A 17,921-nucleotide genomic window follows, 5' to 3' on the forward strand; every position below is an offset into this window, starting at 1 on the left:
AGTTGGAAGGGGCCTACAAGGCCATCGAGTCCAACCCACTGCTCAATGCAGGAATCTACCTTAAAGCATCCCTGGCAGATGGCTGTCCAGCTGCCTCTTGAAGGCCTCTAGTGTGGGAGAGCCCACAACCTCCCACAACTTCTTCCATGGCAAACTCTAACCTCACAGAGAGTACAGATTCTGGCCACGAAGTAAGTTTTGCACGACTTGCTTCCTGGGATACATGAGCTGCTAACAGAGAGCAATGCTCAGCTCACCACATGGGACAGAATTTACATACAAACAAGTCTTTACATAATTAGAAGTGCCAGGGGAGAAGTCTTATAACGGCAAACATTTGTTTCCAACCTTAAGTCCCTATGAGACTACCAAACAGGACACAGCAAGGTTCAACTGCAGCAAAGGGTGCAAAAACCCATTCAGCCAGAGGGTTGATTTAAATTTCGGAGAAGTTCCCAGAGTCGCATTCCAGTGGTGAGCAGGGCCAAAGGCAAAAGGGGGCAGGACCGAATTGAGAGGCAACATTAACGTCCCACCATAATACACACACATTCTCTTATTTCATATCAGTTGTAAGAAGCTATCTCTTTTACATCTTGTTGGGACTGGGAATCTGACACCTTAGAGAAGAAATCCAGGGTGATTGGATATCGTGAAGAGAGGGCATTTCCTTCCTTTGGGTGTCATGAACTCCGGAACGGGGTGGGGAACCCACACACCCAGATTGGTCAAGAGGGGGGTTGGTTAGGGATATTCAGGGGGTTCATTTGGCCTGTATTTTTAAACAAACCAACTTGATTCACGCTTCCTGGATTAATAGGCGGACTGGAATGCATTTATCCATTGGTTTGTACACTTCTCTGAATTCTGCAATACAGCTCTCCGTTCAAACTTAAAATAGGCATTATTTCAAGTTAAAATACATGTTTTAGGTTAAAAAAGAGTGCAGAAATAATATGTGTCTGTGTGTGTTTTAAGTCCACCAATTAATGTGGAAATGGGACAGAACAGAGGCATGGATGAACACATGCGAAGCTGACATGGAACCGAAAGGGACTGATTCATCCATCCCTAGAACTTGGTTGGCTTCCATCTGCTTTTATATTAGTCACAGCAATGCTTCAATTCAACCAGCACTTTGATGAGCAATGAGCGACTGGCACTCAACGTGGCACTAAGGGTATACCTTAACCCCTTCATTGTAGCTGTCCACAGGACTGTTCAGGCTGGCGAGGCTGTCCAAATGGCTGGGAGCTCCTGGGCGAGGTGGTTTCTTCGGTGGGGCCGAGTGGTCTAGTGACAAAATACGTTGCATGTAATGATAAAGAGACTAGCGAGAGACATGGCAATTCATTCAAACACAGAGCTGGGATGCAGCAGAAAACCACCTGGTCCAGCCTTCCCCAATCCGGTTGGGGAAGGCGGATCTAGACCAAGCTTCATGAGGACCAAGCTTCATTAGTGCCCGCTCCCACAATAAAAAAAAAACCAAGCCATGCAAGCCCAAATGTTAGGAGTCAAGAACCCTTTCGTTGAACTCTTGGCTTTGAAATCGAGCACAGGTGTCCCCACCCCACAGCCCACCCCGGATTGTGCAACACACACAAATCTAAAGCCAAGTACAGAGCTTGGTATCTCAAGGTGAAGAGCTAAACACTTCTTTACGGATTTAGGCCACAGGATTCAAACCAGCTGTCGTTGCAGAGGAACCCTTAAACACAGGACTTTACTTCTGAGTAGTTAATTGACCGACTGCCTCTTGGCTACTGAGCTTTGAAAAATGGGGCCACGTCTTCTTTGCCACCCCTGTGTTTATTGCATTTTCTGAAAATGGATGAGACAGAAAGGGGGAGAGATTGAAAGTTTACGTTGTGACAATAAAGCTGTCTATTTATGACTTACCTGGTTTACCCACAGGCTGATAAATATGCTGGTTAGAAGCCTGAAAAAGGGAAAAAATGTAATTCATCTGCTCACAATGTTTACGAATAAAGGAAACCTTCCATCTACTCCCCCCCCCCCCCCCGCAAACTTTAACCATCAGGCTTATCCAACCACAAGAATTTCCAACATATTTCTCCCATCCTCTCAAATTTCAAGGAAAAACAACTACCAATGTAAATCATGCTCATAAAGAACAAGACAAGTCCTTTCATCTCACGCTATTTTGCTCTGTATCTGTGTGATATGTCAGGTCACTGCTACCATTACTCAGACAAAACGGCATGTTTATAACAAGTTCTGTCTTCAATCCAAAAATACCTTTTTAAAATAAATCATGGCTACTGAGCTGCAGTTTGAAAAAACTCACGCCTCTGTTCTCCACATACTGCTTAACATATTTTTCATAGTAATTACTGCTCTGTTTCACAATAAAATGGAAACAAAAATCCTTGATTATTAATTTTGAAGGGCTTTATTGCTGGACTCAAATCTAATCATATTTCTACAATCCTTTGCCAACTCAGATAAAAGTCTGTTCAGTCACTGCGGAACAAATGTGACATCTATGCTTGCTGTTTGGCTGTTGAGTTCTTGAGAAAACATTGGTTTAGAAAAGCCTTGTGCGCTTTTATGAAAAGTGCATCTGCTGAGAGAAAGTTGTCTTTTGAAAATTAAAAGTGCTGATACAGGCAAGGCTATACAGAAATCAGAAGAATTTTTATTGCAGATAGAGCAACCTGGGATAGAGAAGACAGATTTCCCACATCTGTAGAATTTTAAATCTGTCAGAGGTTGCTTGAACCTTAAAAATTATATCTACATTTTGAGGTCAGTTGGCAAAATAAGGCCAAGTCAAAAAGTGACTGGGTTTGGACAACATGTTCTTGTGGGTTATTTAATCCATGATGGGCTATGGCATCCGTGGCGCCAGATTGCAAACACACTCCGCGCTTCGGTGTTGGCATGTCATGCACAATGGTGAGCATGGGTTACAACCCACGCTCATTGGGCTCGCACGACACAACAACCCCTTAGTGGGTTCCATATTCAAAATGATGGCCACGCACACCGAGTCTCACTGTGGGTTAAATAATGCACAGGTGGCTGCCGTGTCATGCAAACAGTCTAAGTGTCTACAAGATGTCCCCATGGATAATAGAAGACTAATGAATTGCACTAGGTTCATTCAACATGTTCTAGTGAGCTGTTCTAGTGCAACCTTGAAGGAAAGAAGGAGATATCCAAAATAAGTTTATTCTAGGAGACATGAAACTGGAGGCCAAGGGAGACAAGACACCAAGAGCCATGCTTGTTCATATGTCTGCCCCACTGACATACAAGTTTGTGTGTATGTGTGGGTGGTAGTAGTCAATGTTAACATCAAAAGCGCTATGAAGGTGAGTGGAGCAGACCCCCACCCTCACCCTACGGTCAGTTACCCCATACACCTCTCTACCCTCCAGCTTGGCTCCAACACAGGAAGTTGAGAGAAGAGTGCCTGAGGTATTAGAAGGTGAAGCAGGAGAGTGGGGAGGATTCAGCTTCCCTCACCCACATGCCCCCTTTGAAGATAAAATTAGACTCATCTTCTGCATTATACACAATTGGGCAGGCATATAGATATGGCTGCCACCATTATGTCTACTTTGGCCCTTATACTGACAAAGCATAAAGCTTGGACACACTTATACGTGAAACAGTGCAAGACATGCTTCGTACAATACATTTTTGGGGAACTGAACTGGGGCTTCACAAAGGAAAACAATCACAGCCTTAGCTATATGTGCTTTACATCATAACAAGAGGCAGTCTCCTCTGCAGAGAAAGGGGAGCACCAACCTCCCTCCTTGCCTTGACTGTCTGCGCCCTGTTTTCTCAAGACACCATTACCAGCTTCCTGCTCCAAGAGCAGTTACAGTTCTTGGTGCCCTGGAACGCAGAACACCGCTGCCCCGAAAGGTGCATAGATGCAAGAAGGAACGCATTCTGATAAATACTGCGGGGCTGTTCAAGGGCTAGCAATAATGCCCCAATAGTTTGGCCAGGCTCCAGCAATCACCAGTTTAACCTGCTCCCATAGTTCTATCGGTTAGTACATACATGCTTGACTAGAATAGCTGCATGTTATCTTTAGACAGGTTCCTCTTTTAAAAAGATGAAAATGTAGCATCGTTAAGGAAACGAGACAGGGGGGTGTTTTCAAACCAGGCTTTTATCATACAGCCACTCCTGCCTCATTCATAGAATTCTACAGGGGGTCCAGATGACATAGTCTTCCACTGGGAAAACTCCTGTTCCCCCGCCCCCCCCCCCCCACACACACACTCTATCTTTTTTGTTCCCACAAAAAAATCCATTAAGGAGCGATTGACGGAATAGCTGTACAATGTCTTTTGACTGCTACTGCCAGGGCCATCTGTCTTCAGGCACTCAGGGTCTTGTTTTCGGTCAAACACACAGCTTTTTTTTTTAATTAGCCCATCAATTACCACACCTGAAAATTCTGGTGCATTTGTGCAGATTTTTGAATAACACAGAGGTGTAATCTCAGTGAAGTGTGATTTACAACCAAATTAGCTATGTATGTGACTGTTTCTACTGAGGACCTGGGAGGCTACTCACTAATCTCAGAGTACCACCTGCCGCCTGAATATTGACTCTCCCTCAAAAGAAGCCATCCCTGGATACAGCTGTGTCAACTTCCCGTATCAAGCCACTAAGAGAGCTTTGCCCTTCCCTCCAGATGCAGGTCAACCAAGTCCCACCACTTAGGTCCTCAAAAATCTGAAAAAAAGTATTTCTTGCTTTCTGAGTAGCATGCGCCCATGGTACAATAGCAGTAAAAGTTTTCCTTGTGACCCAGCAAGCTTAAAACTGACATCAAATTTATACTCCTGAGGGGCTAAAACGGTACATAAACAAATCTGTTGGCCCTATTTAGCAAATAATCCAGTTACAATATTCTGATTTCTGCTGTGAAAGCAGTAAAGTCGTTGCCCCTATAAATCAAAGGTGATGAATGAGTTCATAAGAATACTGCAACAGCATCTCAAAGTAATGAGAAAGGTGAATTAAAATACCCCAAGCACAATAATTAACCAGGGTGGGGCGGCTACAGCAGGTCACCTCCAGGTGCAAATGACTTTTTCCAGCAACCCAATTACATCCCTATTCTTACGCTTACTGGGTGAGGCTATGCCCTTGTTGCAAATTTGTTTAGCAAGTAAAACAGATCCAGCTCTTGATAGTTTACTTACTACCATCCTCACAACGCTACTGAATGTTCACATTACTTTGGAGAATACTCACTAGTTACTGAAACATCTGCAGGCGGCGTTTTAAAATTTGGCTTCCTGTTGACAGCAATACCGATGCAAAGCTAACTTAAAAACACACGCAGACCCTGACCTGGCTGTGTCCCACACAGCTGCTTTAAAAATAATGAGAGCTTTGTTGGGAAGGGGAGAAAGCATCTGTTTCAGAAGCAGCAGCATGAAAAGGAGCAGCCACCAAAAGTGCTGCGTGAACCATATTTTCCTGCCGCCGCCGTTCCCAGAGAAGCCTCCTGAAGTCTCTCACAGAAACATAATAATCATGGAAACCCCGAGCAAATCAGAACTCCTCTCCTGTGATCGCTGGAACGTTAACAGTATTTTCCACCGAGAAAATTAAACAAACATTGCTCTCCATAGATGAAAAGATGGTATATATGTGCTTACCGGACCCTGGAGACACCCATCTTCTCGATCAATGCTCCCTCTGGAGAGCCTCACATCAGGTTTCTAAGGAAATGAAAAGAGATGTGGTTTTGTATTGGGGGTTTAAAGAGCCTTAGAAGTCAAATAGTCTAGGAATAAGAATTCTTTCTCAAGGCAAAGAAAGCAGTCCTGGAAGGAGTGGGGGGGGAACGACGACAAAAAAGAATATGCTTTGACTAATACAGATGCTATTACATTCCTTCTCCTCACGCGCCTGCTCTGTCCCCACAACATGCTCTTGCAAAATACAATGACTAAACCTTCCAACCGCCTTCTAAAGTTTATATTTTTTAGCTCTTTCTAGCTACCCGCTTTCTGCTTGTATATAAATGGCTTTGAGATAAATATTGATAGTACCATTTCCCCAAGACAACATTGGAAAACCTGCATTTTAATTCTCTCAGGAGGAGGAGCGGCAGCAAGCAGCAACACCAGAGTCGTCGTTTATTGCGCTTTTCTTCCTAACAGCGAAAATTTAAACCACAGGATGAGAAACGCTGCACATTAATTCCTGTTTCCTGCTTGAGGAAGGCTTAAATGTACTTGGCTCCATCTCCAAACTTCCCAAATGGGGCCAATTACCAAAGCTCTTTAAAAGCACAGAGATGCAGAAAGTTAGGAAGGCAGCCTGGACTCAATACTCCTCCGCTTGCAGGAATAGCAGCGAGCAAAATTCACTTTTGATCCATTTCTTTGGAAAAGGCAGAGTAATAGAGAGTTGATTTGGTTTAGAAAATAAAAGATCATCTGTGTGTAGTTATGTGTTCCCTGAATTCCTAAGGATCGTGCCCACAGTATGATACGGAATTACACAACAAAAGCCTGGGAAAGAATTAGTCCGTGGAAGAACAATATGAAATATGTTTTGAACAAGTTAGGAACAGAAGTAATCTATACAACCTTTGGCAATGAAAACATCATTTTCAAATGTATTCACGAGTCTTTAAATAACTGGATCATTTATCAATGTTAAGTGATTAAAATAAGCAAGACTGCCATCCTGGATATGTAATACTAAAAGACTGCTAAAGAAAATACTATACCAGAGATTGGGTAAAGAAGAATATCTGAAGCTATACGTTCAAAACTACAGACACAAGGAATAAAAGGTTCAACGTGTACACATTATTTCTAGCATAAAATGTCTTTATCCACCCTAGAGCAAGACCTGAGTTCAAATCTCTGCTCAATGAGCGGCCTTGGGAAGTCATTCTCTTTTACTTTAACCTACCTTACAAAGAGTTTGTTAGGGGGTGGAGAGAAATAACCCCATGTAAATCATGGGGCTGTTAGCCACAACCAGGTTTTAAAGAGGCATTCAAGAGGCAGCTGGACAACCATCTGTCAGGGAGGCTTTAGGGTGGATTCCTGCATTGAGCAGGGGGTTGGACTCGATGGCCTTGTAGGCCCCTTCCAACTCTGCTATTCTATGATTCTATGATTAAAAGCCAGGATGAGCACTGCAGCAGTGGACGTGTGAGAAGGCACATGGATGGTAGCATTACGAGGTCTTTTCAGGCAAAAGCATCTGTTTAGTGTGGGAGGGGTTTTTATTAGAAACAGTAAAGGAATGTCAAAGGAACTACTATGAGATTTACTAATAAGAATGCCTGCAGTACAGCAAGGAGCATTACCCCACCAAATGCTCAAAGTTCCTGATTCCTTTAGTCACTGATTTTTGCCTGGCTTAGCACGAGTGAGCGTCATAATAACTGGCCATTTTGCACTCCGGACCTTCCTGAGGCAGAGGGGGAATTCCCACATGGGAAGTTCAATGAAAGGAAGCATTTTTCTAGCCGTTTTAGTAAAGTCTGGTGGACTTTCTTAATGTGATAAATGCCAATCCAGCAGCTCGTTTCTTTGAATGAATATATCTTGCCTTTGAGCCCACCAGAAACAGCTCCTCAGCCCTGCCTGGGAATGACATGTGGCCACTAGTTTCTCAGCAGCCGATAGAAAAGGAATTGGATAAGGGGCCTGGTGTACAGTTCTTGCTAAAAGCTGCATCTACAGCCAGTCTTCTGTTTGTCCTGCTATCCTTTGACTCTCCTTGAATTTTGCCCAGTCAAGTTTGCCCCTAAAGTAACCGCCGATCCAGCTACAGAACCCATATCAACACTTCCTCTTTTGCAAGGGTTCTCTAGGGTGTGTAGCAGCTCATGTGTGCACAAAGCACCCTGTGCACAATTATTTCTCCATTCAGCACTCTCAAGGTATCCTCAAGCAGTTTTTCTAGGCAGTGACCACAGTTAATCCACTTGAAGTTAGGGTAACTCTACCTAACAGAAGGTGGTAGCAGCCTACCACAAACGCAGCAACTAATATAACCACTTTAAGCTAAAAGCTACAAAAGTGAAATCTTTTGGGGGCCGTCGAGGAAAACCTTAGCACCAATTTGTCCCTCTCCACAAAGAGAAACTGGAGAACTCTGCTACATTCCATGTTGTTCTTTTATTAATTCAATGGGAAAAAATGAACAACTCATTCTCAACGAAGGAAAAACTATGGCCTCTTTCTTTTTTTAATCCTAAAATAAAAACCCAACTTTAGCACAAACGTCCATCAATTTCCTTGCTGCTGTTCCTGTTTTCTTAGTCAATCTAGGACAAATACTGAGCTGCATATCTGTGGGAATTTTTGTAAATAAAATAATAATACAAAACCAAGAAGATAAGAACACTATGTCAGTTATTCCATCCCTTAATACCGAGGGGCCAGGGAAGGGTTGCAGTCCTGAGCACAACACTGGCTCTTGCTGCTGTAAGAAATGCTGACACTTGGCTGAACAGGGCTCAAAGGCAAGATATATTCATGCACAGAGTCAGCCATAGGCCATGGACAGAAAACCACAACAGAGAAGGGTCCGAATGGGTAGCAGGATTTGAAAAAGGGAAGAAAAGAAGCAGAGCCCCTTTCCAGCATGTAACTCCTTTGCTGAGGGAACTTCACTGGCTGCCTATTCACTACTGGGCCAGATTTAAGGTTCTTGTACTAGTTTAAACAACTAAACAACTTGGGACCAGGATACCTGAAAGAACGCCATCTCCCCTTATCAACCTGCCCAGTCACTGAGGTCATGCTCCTGGTGGTTCCACATAGACCCATCCTCCGATTGGAGTCCACCAGGGGAAGAGCCTTCAGTGTGGTGGCCCCCCTCCTATGGAATTCCCTGCCTCTAGAGGTCAGGCAGGTGCCAAATTTGTATTCCTTTCGGCACCTCCTGAAAACGTCACTGTTTCAGGAAGCCTTCCCTTGATGACCAGCCATGGTTCACTTTGCATTTTGCTTCTTTCAGTGTGTTTTGATTCTTTTATTTTATCTTGTACACCGCTCTGAAATTTTGAATGGGGAGTGGTATATAAATAATGTAACTAAATAATAAATAAATAAAACATTGCTCTGAGAAAATAAGCATTCGTCTACCCAGAATCTATATTCCAAAGAAATCTGATTACAACATGAAGTTGGGGGGGGGTTTTCCTCTTTGTACCTTTGCTTTTTCCACTTTCACTGTCCCCAACTGGGCTGGATTCTGGCTATTGCTGCTCTCTGCTCCAGCCCGCACAATCCAGCCAGCCAACTCCCCCCACTTCCCTTCCTAGAAGACCTCTGTGAGGAGGGTCTGGGAGTAGTTCGACCTGGAACACAAACGCCAGGGATCAGGCACAGTCCCTGGCTCTACCACCTAAGATATAAGCCAATCTTGGCTCTCCAAGTACCTCTGGTTCTGAATGGGGCACCAATCTGAAGCCTGCCTTGCTAATTCTAAGAGCTTTTGAGGAGGAGTGAGTGGCTCCTGTAGGTATGACTTGAAATAGCTCCGACTATGGACCGAAAGTTAAAACTGTACTGACTGCAATCTGCATACTCCATTAAATCCGGTTTAAGGAGAAGTTTCTGTACAGCTGAAAGGAAGTATAATGTAAACCAAAAGCAGAACTTGGTTCTGGAGAAGGATTTGCGGATGGAGGAGGTTGTTAGTTACGCTGTGCTGGGAATGGTTATATAATAATGCCATCATATGGCCATTACTGGAATACTGTATGTGGCCTTCCCATCTCAAAAAGGAATCACAGAGATGAAAAAGTATGCCCAAAAGAACAACCAAAATTATCAAAGGGTTACAGCACCTTCCCTACAAGGAAAGCCTAAATGTCTGGGGACAATTTAAGCAGAAGTCTTGACACAGCAAAGAATTAATTTTTGCAACTCACTGATGCAGAACGTAGTGATTGCCACACCAGATTTTATGTGGGATTTCTGTGACTGAAAATCCCCACATGTTGTTTTCTTTCTTTCTTTCTTTCTTTCTTTCTTTCTTTCAAGGCAGCCGGGGGGCACTTTTTGCCTCTGTAGTTCTTATTCAAATCCCTCTTTCCTAAGCTGCCATGAGGTGTGGATCGGAAAACACAGGGCCACAATTTATGGGGACACATCAGGACTGTTCTGTGGTTGCTTTTTCAGAGATGGAGAAGTGGGTAGTTCCAATTACAGAATCCCCATATAATGTCTAGTTTGGCTCCTAGATGACTTTAAAATAGAATTAGACCAATGGTATTTTAGTCGTGACAGCTGAATGAAACTTCCAGGTTCCGAGGCATTATTCCTCTGAATACCAGTGGCTGGCCCTGTTGTGCAATTCCCACAAGCAACTGGCTGAGCACTGCTGAAAACAGCATGCTGGTCTAGATGGATACGTATGCTAATGAAGAAAACAAATTCTTCTTTTGGTGGATAATTTTGGAACATAACGTGGCACCAGTTACATTGAATTGACTGGAATGCAGCAGTTGTATCTGCATCTACCCTGCACAAATATGGTTTGCAGGCTGCAAAATTATTATTACTATTGTTGTAGTTATTTATATACGACCTTTAAAGGCTTCTACAGTTCTTTCAAGCTGGTTTACATACTAACATAATTCACAATAGAACTCTCAAGAAGGCAGTTTACAGAGTAACAGAATTCGAAATAAAACATGTTGGATAAATTCCTGGAGGCGAAGGCTATCCATGGCTACTAGCCCTGATTGTTGTGTGCTATCTCCAGTATTTGAGGCAGTAAGCCTGTGTGCACCAGTTGCTGGGGAAGATGGGTGGGAGGGTGCTGTTGCACCATGTCCTGTTTGTTGGTCCCAGGCCGATGGCTGGTTGGCCACTGCGTGAACAGAGTGCTGCATAGATGGACCCTTGGTCTGATCCAACATGGCAGTTCTTATGTTCCTTAAACACTGCTAGGACAAAGTCTCTTAAAGACTTCGCTTTCTGCTCATTTCTGCAACATAGCATAATTTCATCCAGAGGAGGGTGGCCAGAATATAGCAATTAATTTTGAAAACACAACAAAGCAGGTGAAGATTGAATTGAAGGTTACTGCTGTTCCTCAGTAGTTTTCATACTTGGGAGATATTTGCAGATATTTACAGTGCCAAAAACCCCTAAGTTACATGAATCTCAAGCAAGCGCATACAGAGAAGACATCAGTATTCCGCTTCTGATGTTTTCAGTGTAACTGAAAATGTTTTTATTGCAGTAGTGTGGTAGTGATCCAGACCCATTCTGCTCTAGATGGAGCAAGCAACACACACAGCTCCTTCCCACACAGTCAGAACTTGACCCGCACAGAGGGCAAAGCTGACTTGGAAAAGAAGGAGAACCATGCCATTTGCTTCTCCCATTCAATTCCGCCCACCGATGGACATTACCAGAGGGGCCTGGGAATCGTTTGTGGGAAAGCAGAGCCCGCACTGCTGCACTTATGTACGAACTGGGCCACAGATACAACATCACAGGCCATTAATCAAGTCCCAGTTATTTGTTCACTGCCAGCTTTGCAAAATCCAAAGTTAAAAATTACACATGACTTTGTTAAACAGTCAGCAATAGCCTCCATGGTTTTATCTAAGGCTCCATCCTGTAAAGACATTATAATCTATTAATCATATGAGTATTAGTCAAGTAGTCAATCAATTAGATTTGTATGTGACTAAAAATACTTTTGAAGCAGGAACCATTTTTTCCTCTTTTAGATGATGTGTTGTGACAATTGTCATTTTAGAAGAGGGATTCCTCCTGTGTGAATTTTATTTATTTATTTATTTATTTATTTAAAACATTTTTATAGCGCCGCCTCACCATTTCTGGCATCGAGGCGCTTTACAATAACACATAAAACAATTCCATTAAAACCATCAACCCACATTAAGACAATTCCATTAAAACCCTCACCCTCAAACCATTAAAAGCCCTCAACCCCAATTTAAACCACCCCCTCCCCAGACTCTTGTGAAAATAAAAACGTCTTACAAAGGCATTTGAAGCAATTGAAAGTGGGAGCCTGTCGAATCTCCAGTGGCACATTGTTCCATAACTGGGGGCCAGCCACTGAAAAAGCCCTGGCCACCGCACATTCCAATTTGTAGCGGGGGACCATCAGGGCACCCTGCTCCTGAGAGCGAGTCTGCCAATGGTGAGACACAGGAGAAAGGCGAGTGCTCAGGTATCCAGGACCCGAGCAATGCAGGGCTTTATACATGGTCAATAATAATAATAATAATAATAATAATAATAATAATAATAATAATAATAATAATAATAATATAGTAATAAAATTTATTTCTTACCCGCCTCTCCCTTTGGATTGAGGCGGGGAACAACATTAGAACAGGAATCAATACATCTTAAAAATTCATGATTTAACATTGATCTGGATAGGCCTGCCGGAAAAGGCTAGTCTTTAAAGCTGCCTTAAAATCACACAGAGAGTTAATTTTACGAATCTCCTCTGGCAGGCCATTCCACAATCTGGGGGCAACAGAAGAAAAGGTCCTCTGGGAAATTGATGTCAGCCTAGTTTTAGCTGACTGAAGTAAGTTCACCCCAGGGGACCTGAGTATGCGGGGCGGACTATATGGGAGAACGCGATCCCGCAGGTAACCTGGACCCAAACCATTTAGGGCTTTAAAGGTAATGACCAACACTTTGTACTTTGCCCGGAAACTAACAAGACCTTGTAGCGCACCCTAGCAGCCACCGGCAGCCAATGGAGCTCTTGAAGCACCAAAGTGATAGAAGACCACTTCGGGAGCCCCTTGACCAACCTGGCTGCTACATTTTGTACAGCCTGTAGGCGTTGGATTTGCTTCAAGGGAAGCCCTGCATACAACAGGTTGCAACAGTCCAGTCTGGAAAGAACCAGGGCCTGGACTGTGGTGGTAAGATCAGCCTCTGACAGAAAGGGGCGAACTTGGTGGAGCACATGGTGGAGTACATTGGGTGAAACAATGTACAAATCTCTGAGCATTTGAATTAAAACTTAAACTAATCAGAGGTATCTTTGTAGCCCATTAAAAAAAACACAATTCATCTAGCCAATCTGTACATTAAATGTTGCAGCCCCAGTTTTAGCTAGCCTTTTGGGGAATCCAGTGCTACTGATGAGGCCCAACATGTGCCTTGGTGACCACTGATTCTATTCAACGTGCCATATGCCAACTTCCCATATAACAAGTAAAAGGGTAAATGGGTCTTCTGTTCATCTTTCTGAGACTGTTTATAATTAGACATAGCCTGCAGCCCTACAGAAAATAATGTCCTGCTGGTAAAAGAAGTGGCTGGAAAAAAAATACCGTGCCAGTCTCACAGACTGACTCACGCTCCCAGCAGGGGAATCTGCTATTAATCAGTCCTTTACCTTCCAGTCATTATCCCCATTTCTGTATAGGTGAGATTTGTTTTAGCTGAAGGGTTCCCAGTAGTCTTGTATTATTCTTATATTAACAAAACAGTAGGAATTTCAGATTACAGTCCGTAGCATCATGAACAGAACTGCAATCTTCTTCCCAGCTTTTGTCAGCTGCACACAATCTATGGAAAAGTAACTAACCAACAAGCATTAATTAACCATTTGGAGTTGTTCTAACTTAATGCCTCAAGTGAAACTTCCCTTGTTACCAAAACACTGCATCAATTGCTTTCTCTTACAGTAGGGGGAATATGGTACTATTGTGTTTCATAAAAGAAAAGTAAAACATACTGAGCCAAAGCAGTAAGTGGTACTTCTGAGCCATGCACACGGGCCATTCCCACTCCAGCCCCCACTTAAAGACACAAGCAAGCAAGGATTTCTGGAATGATATTAGCTAGAGAGATCTTATTTCTTGAACAACAGGAAGCATACTTCTCAGCTGTGCCTAATTTTGGGAGAGGACACCGAGTCTAGCATAGTGGGAGGGGAGGTGCTGTCGCACTCATGTCCTGCCTGTGGGTTCCTGGGTCGACAGCTGGTGGGCCACGGCGTGAACAGAGTGCTGGACTAGATGGACCCTTGGTTCTGTCCAGCAGGGCTCTTCTTATGTTCTAAGACAGTGAACTGTGAAGGCCCCCGTTAAATCTTGCCTCAGCCACGAAAGTTCCAGGTGATTTTAGAAAAGCCACTAATACAGCTTTCCACAACCTGGTGCCATCCAGATGTGACAGGAATTGCAGTCCACCACATCTGGAGGGTACCAGGTTGGGCAAGGCTGCACTAACCCAGCGGTTCTCCCTACCATATTTGCCATATGAAGATAACTCTAACTGATCGACTTTACAGGATTATCAAAACAGATTATTGATACAACGTCAAAACGGCATAACGTTTGAATTTTCCTTCCCCTCTTTTTTTTTACTTCTGAATCCTTTCTATTAGATTGTAATCTAATGAGTAGGCCCTGTGTGTGTGTGTGCATTTTAATTAGTACAGTGCCTATACATTTAAAGTGCTTTATAAATAATATACGTGAAGTTTTCTGAAGTGCTATGTAAGTGTTAAATATCATTTTTGAGGCTTTGTAAACAAAGAAGAGGCGGAGATCATGGTTACCTGTGTCCCTTTGGGAAGTTCCAGACCATCACAATGCTCAAAGATGCCTAAGCTCATTTTGATACTGGCTGAAAGACTGCTTCAGAGCCACCAAAATGCATGAGGCCCTGGCTTTACATATATCTGTTCTAAAGGTATGTAATAAAAGTTTCTATTATAGGGATGGTTGAAGTCTTTTTTACTCCTACAATGCGATAACCCCAGTCTTGAGGAAAAACTGATAATATACTGAAAGCAGTGTCCTGAAGTGGCAAAATCCTGTCATGCCTCTGGGCTGCCTTGCACTGATTGTTCACACAATTCTAACACACGTATCAATGAGGAAAAGTACTACCATCTTGCAACTGAGACTGAAGATATATCTGATGAGAACAGCTTTGACTAAGACGTTGTGATGTTGAAATAGAAACGTTAAAAACGGATTTTTAAAAGAAGGTATCGACTAAAATGCAAGTTAAGATGTAAATCATAAACTGTGAAATACATTGCAAGGATAGCGTTTCCCTGGATAATTCATCTTCACTGAAAAAGCATTTATATCTAGATGGCTGAACATGTTAATTTCGCTTTCAGTAGGTTACTTAATGCTGCTGAAGAGAAATATGATGATTCTCTCATGGGGAAAAAATGTCATTCTTAAAGAAATTATACCGAAATGTCCATGCATTGACTCTCCAACTGCTTAAGACATGGAGTGAGAATGGCACACACATACTACAATAAGGTACTGTGGATGCTACCACTGTTAGAAAAGGATGGTGGTGGTGATATTTTGCCCAGCAATTATAGCCCAATAGGGCATTGGCTGATCATTGTATAATTTCTGGTAACAGGCAAAAAGAAGGAAATGTTGGTGTATAATATACAATTGAAATACCAGGCCTTGTAGCTCTAGGAGGTCATAGAATCATGGAAGGGGCCTATAAGGCCATCAAGTCCAACCCCCTGTCATTTCTCCATAACGTGGACGTGGGGGGCAGAGATTTATTCCTCATATATTATACACGTTTTCCATCATCTGTTCTGCATCTTTTCCATGATGCACCCATAAATTATTTCTATGCATTGCAGATCTCTTCATCATTTTTTGGGCCCAAATTAGGCAAATTTGGGGCCCAAATTAGGCAAAAAAGGTTGAACGTTTTAGCGCGCATTTTGGTACTCTGGCAAAATTAGGGTACACAATTCAATTTTAGGTCTGTTCCTTTTAATGTGTCCTACCCCCACACCCAACCACCATCTATATCTATCCATCCATAAATACATACATGCACACATTTTCTGGAGAACCTTTACCCCAAGGCTCAGGGGACCGTAGCCTACCAAAAAGATCACAGAAATTACGTGGTTCTCAGAGGTTTGCCCTGAAATGACACCATAAGAGGCCTTGCCTCAATGCCCAAGGACAGCTTTTCCTTTCCCAAGAACCTGAGTACAAGGCAGAGGTGGAATATGAGCCTCACGCCACACCTCTGAATCCACACTTCTCTGCTCCAACAGAAGTTGCATTTCACTGAAGTCCATTAATTTTCCCAAACCGCTTCCAGATAAAATTCCTCTCAATTAATACACCACCCAGTGGCGGCAGTAACCCACAGCATGCATAAATGCAGCTTGTTTGGTAGGGAAATTTGGCATCTTGAGGGAATAATCCCTCCTCCCTTCTGGTCTTTCAGCTCTCTGCCAGGGTGAGAGATGTCCTGGCGAGGGATCCTTTCTTGGCTCAGGTTGCCTCCAGGAACCAACCAATTCTGCCACTGCTAATGGTGCTCCTCTTCCCAAGGGCTGTGTGTTATTTGTCTGTTGCTGGCCTCTCAAAAAGAATGGAGCACTGAGTCTTCTGGCCCAGAGGTTCAGTGGAGGGTTGAGTTTCTTATTTGGAAACAAGATCCAGAAACGGCCTTCCGGCCCCAGATCCCCAAACTACCTGTTCTCCACTCAAGGATTGAGCCACCACGATTTCATGATCCGAAACTAAATAAGGCAAACCTCACAGCAGGCGTTCTAAGCTCTTTTTTCCTTTCCCCTCCAAAGCAGTCCCACGAAGCATTTAACTTTGGAAACCCAGAGGAGTGTCAAAAGGGACATTTGTGATGTAGTATAAGAAAGTGGTACTAAAACACCAGAAGCCCTAGTGCAACTGCACTTTTTTTTTTAAAAAAAAAGATGCATCCTATCTTTCTTCTTAAGGACTCCAAATAGATAATATAAAATTTAACAAAATTGAAATAAAGATTCATGGATCACGCATTTGTGGGAAGATTTGCGAGCACCAGACATTAAGTGTGTTTCACACATGAGGGCGATCTGTCGTTCCTGACTTCACAATGATCAGAAATAAAAAATTTGGAAGCATGTTGATTATGCAAACAACGCTTCTGACTTCCAAGCCTGCACCAAACTTGCCTGAGAGGAGAAGACTATACTAATTAGTGACAAGGATAAACAGCACAGCAGAATGTATTACCAGGAATCTTTCTTCCTTTTCCAACCATCGCTGGTCTTCTTCCATTTCTTGTTGCTGTCGTATCAACCTCTCCTCCATTAGGTGTGCTGGTAGAACTTGCCCCATTCCTCGCAGATCCAAGCTGCCAGAATCCTACCGGGTGGGGGGCAGGGCAGGGCAGAGAGAAAGAGAAACTCTACCATTTAAATATTTTGTTGTATTTTTATATTTATTAACATAACCATCTACTCTGCCTTTCTTCTTGAAGCAGCAAGCAGCCTTTGGGGGCTAGATAAAAATCAGAGTTAGCAGTTAACTTGTTAAAAATGGTGCAGCCTAACCTAATTCCATGGAAATTCCACGGACAAATAATAAGAAACTTGTCATAAAGACAGCAGATATTAAAAAGCAGAAGAGAGATTTAAAGCAATGCATGTTTAGACACTTTACATAACAGAAGACTAGTTTACATAAGAGGCCTAAAAAGCCTCTACGTAGTCAGAAATATGTAGCATCAATTGGTTCAAACAGTTGCTATAATTATCCGGGATGCCCCGTTCCAACACTACAACCCACCCAGGAAATTTGCTGTTCTGCTCAAATGTCTTTGCTCAACCCTGCTATGCAACCCCATACTGCCAAAGAGTAAACAAGAAAGGATGCAGGCAGATGGACAGTAATGTGGAGACAGGGCCATAGCAGGGCTCTCTGGTTGACTGTAGAGCCTTGTCTGACCCAACAGTAAGAAGTTTTTCCCACTTGGATGCTCTTTTTAGGCTGTGCATTAACAGAATGTAAGGAGGTTAATTGTTGTTAAAAGTGGACAAAACTTCAACTATTTAACTAGTTCTACAACAGATCCCATGTTTAGGAGTACTGTTGGCTTTGTCCAAGCTTTATATACTTATGA

The 17,921-nt window shown here is 43.0% G+C and overlaps 1 protein-coding gene across 6 annotated transcripts in view; it reads right to left on the reverse strand.

The window, feature by feature from the left end:
• PTK2 (protein tyrosine kinase 2) overlaps nucleotides 1-17,921 on the reverse strand; it is a 192,144-nt gene that overhangs the window by 12,301 nt on the left and 161,922 nt on the right. For all 6 annotated transcript variants that reach the window (XM_063131177.1, XM_063131182.1, XM_063131181.1 and 3 more), the window contains 4 exons: nucleotides 17,033-17,164; nucleotides 5,664-5,726; nucleotides 1,903-1,942; nucleotides 1,187-1,293 (listed from right to left, as the gene is read on the reverse strand). In XM_063131177.1, coding sequence (XP_062987247.1) covers nucleotides 1,187-1,293; nucleotides 1,903-1,942; nucleotides 5,664-5,726; nucleotides 17,033-17,164 — 342 coding nt within the window. The remainder of the gene's footprint in view (nucleotides 1-1,186; nucleotides 1,294-1,902; nucleotides 1,943-5,663; nucleotides 5,727-17,032; nucleotides 17,165-17,921) is intronic.

This window comes from Elgaria multicarinata, chromosome 7 (assembly GCF_023053635.1).
Source record: "Elgaria multicarinata webbii isolate HBS135686 ecotype San Diego chromosome 7, rElgMul1.1.pri, whole genome shotgun sequence".
In the NCBI taxonomy this organism is placed as follows: domain Eukaryota; kingdom Metazoa; phylum Chordata; class Lepidosauria; order Squamata; family Anguidae; genus Elgaria; species Elgaria multicarinata.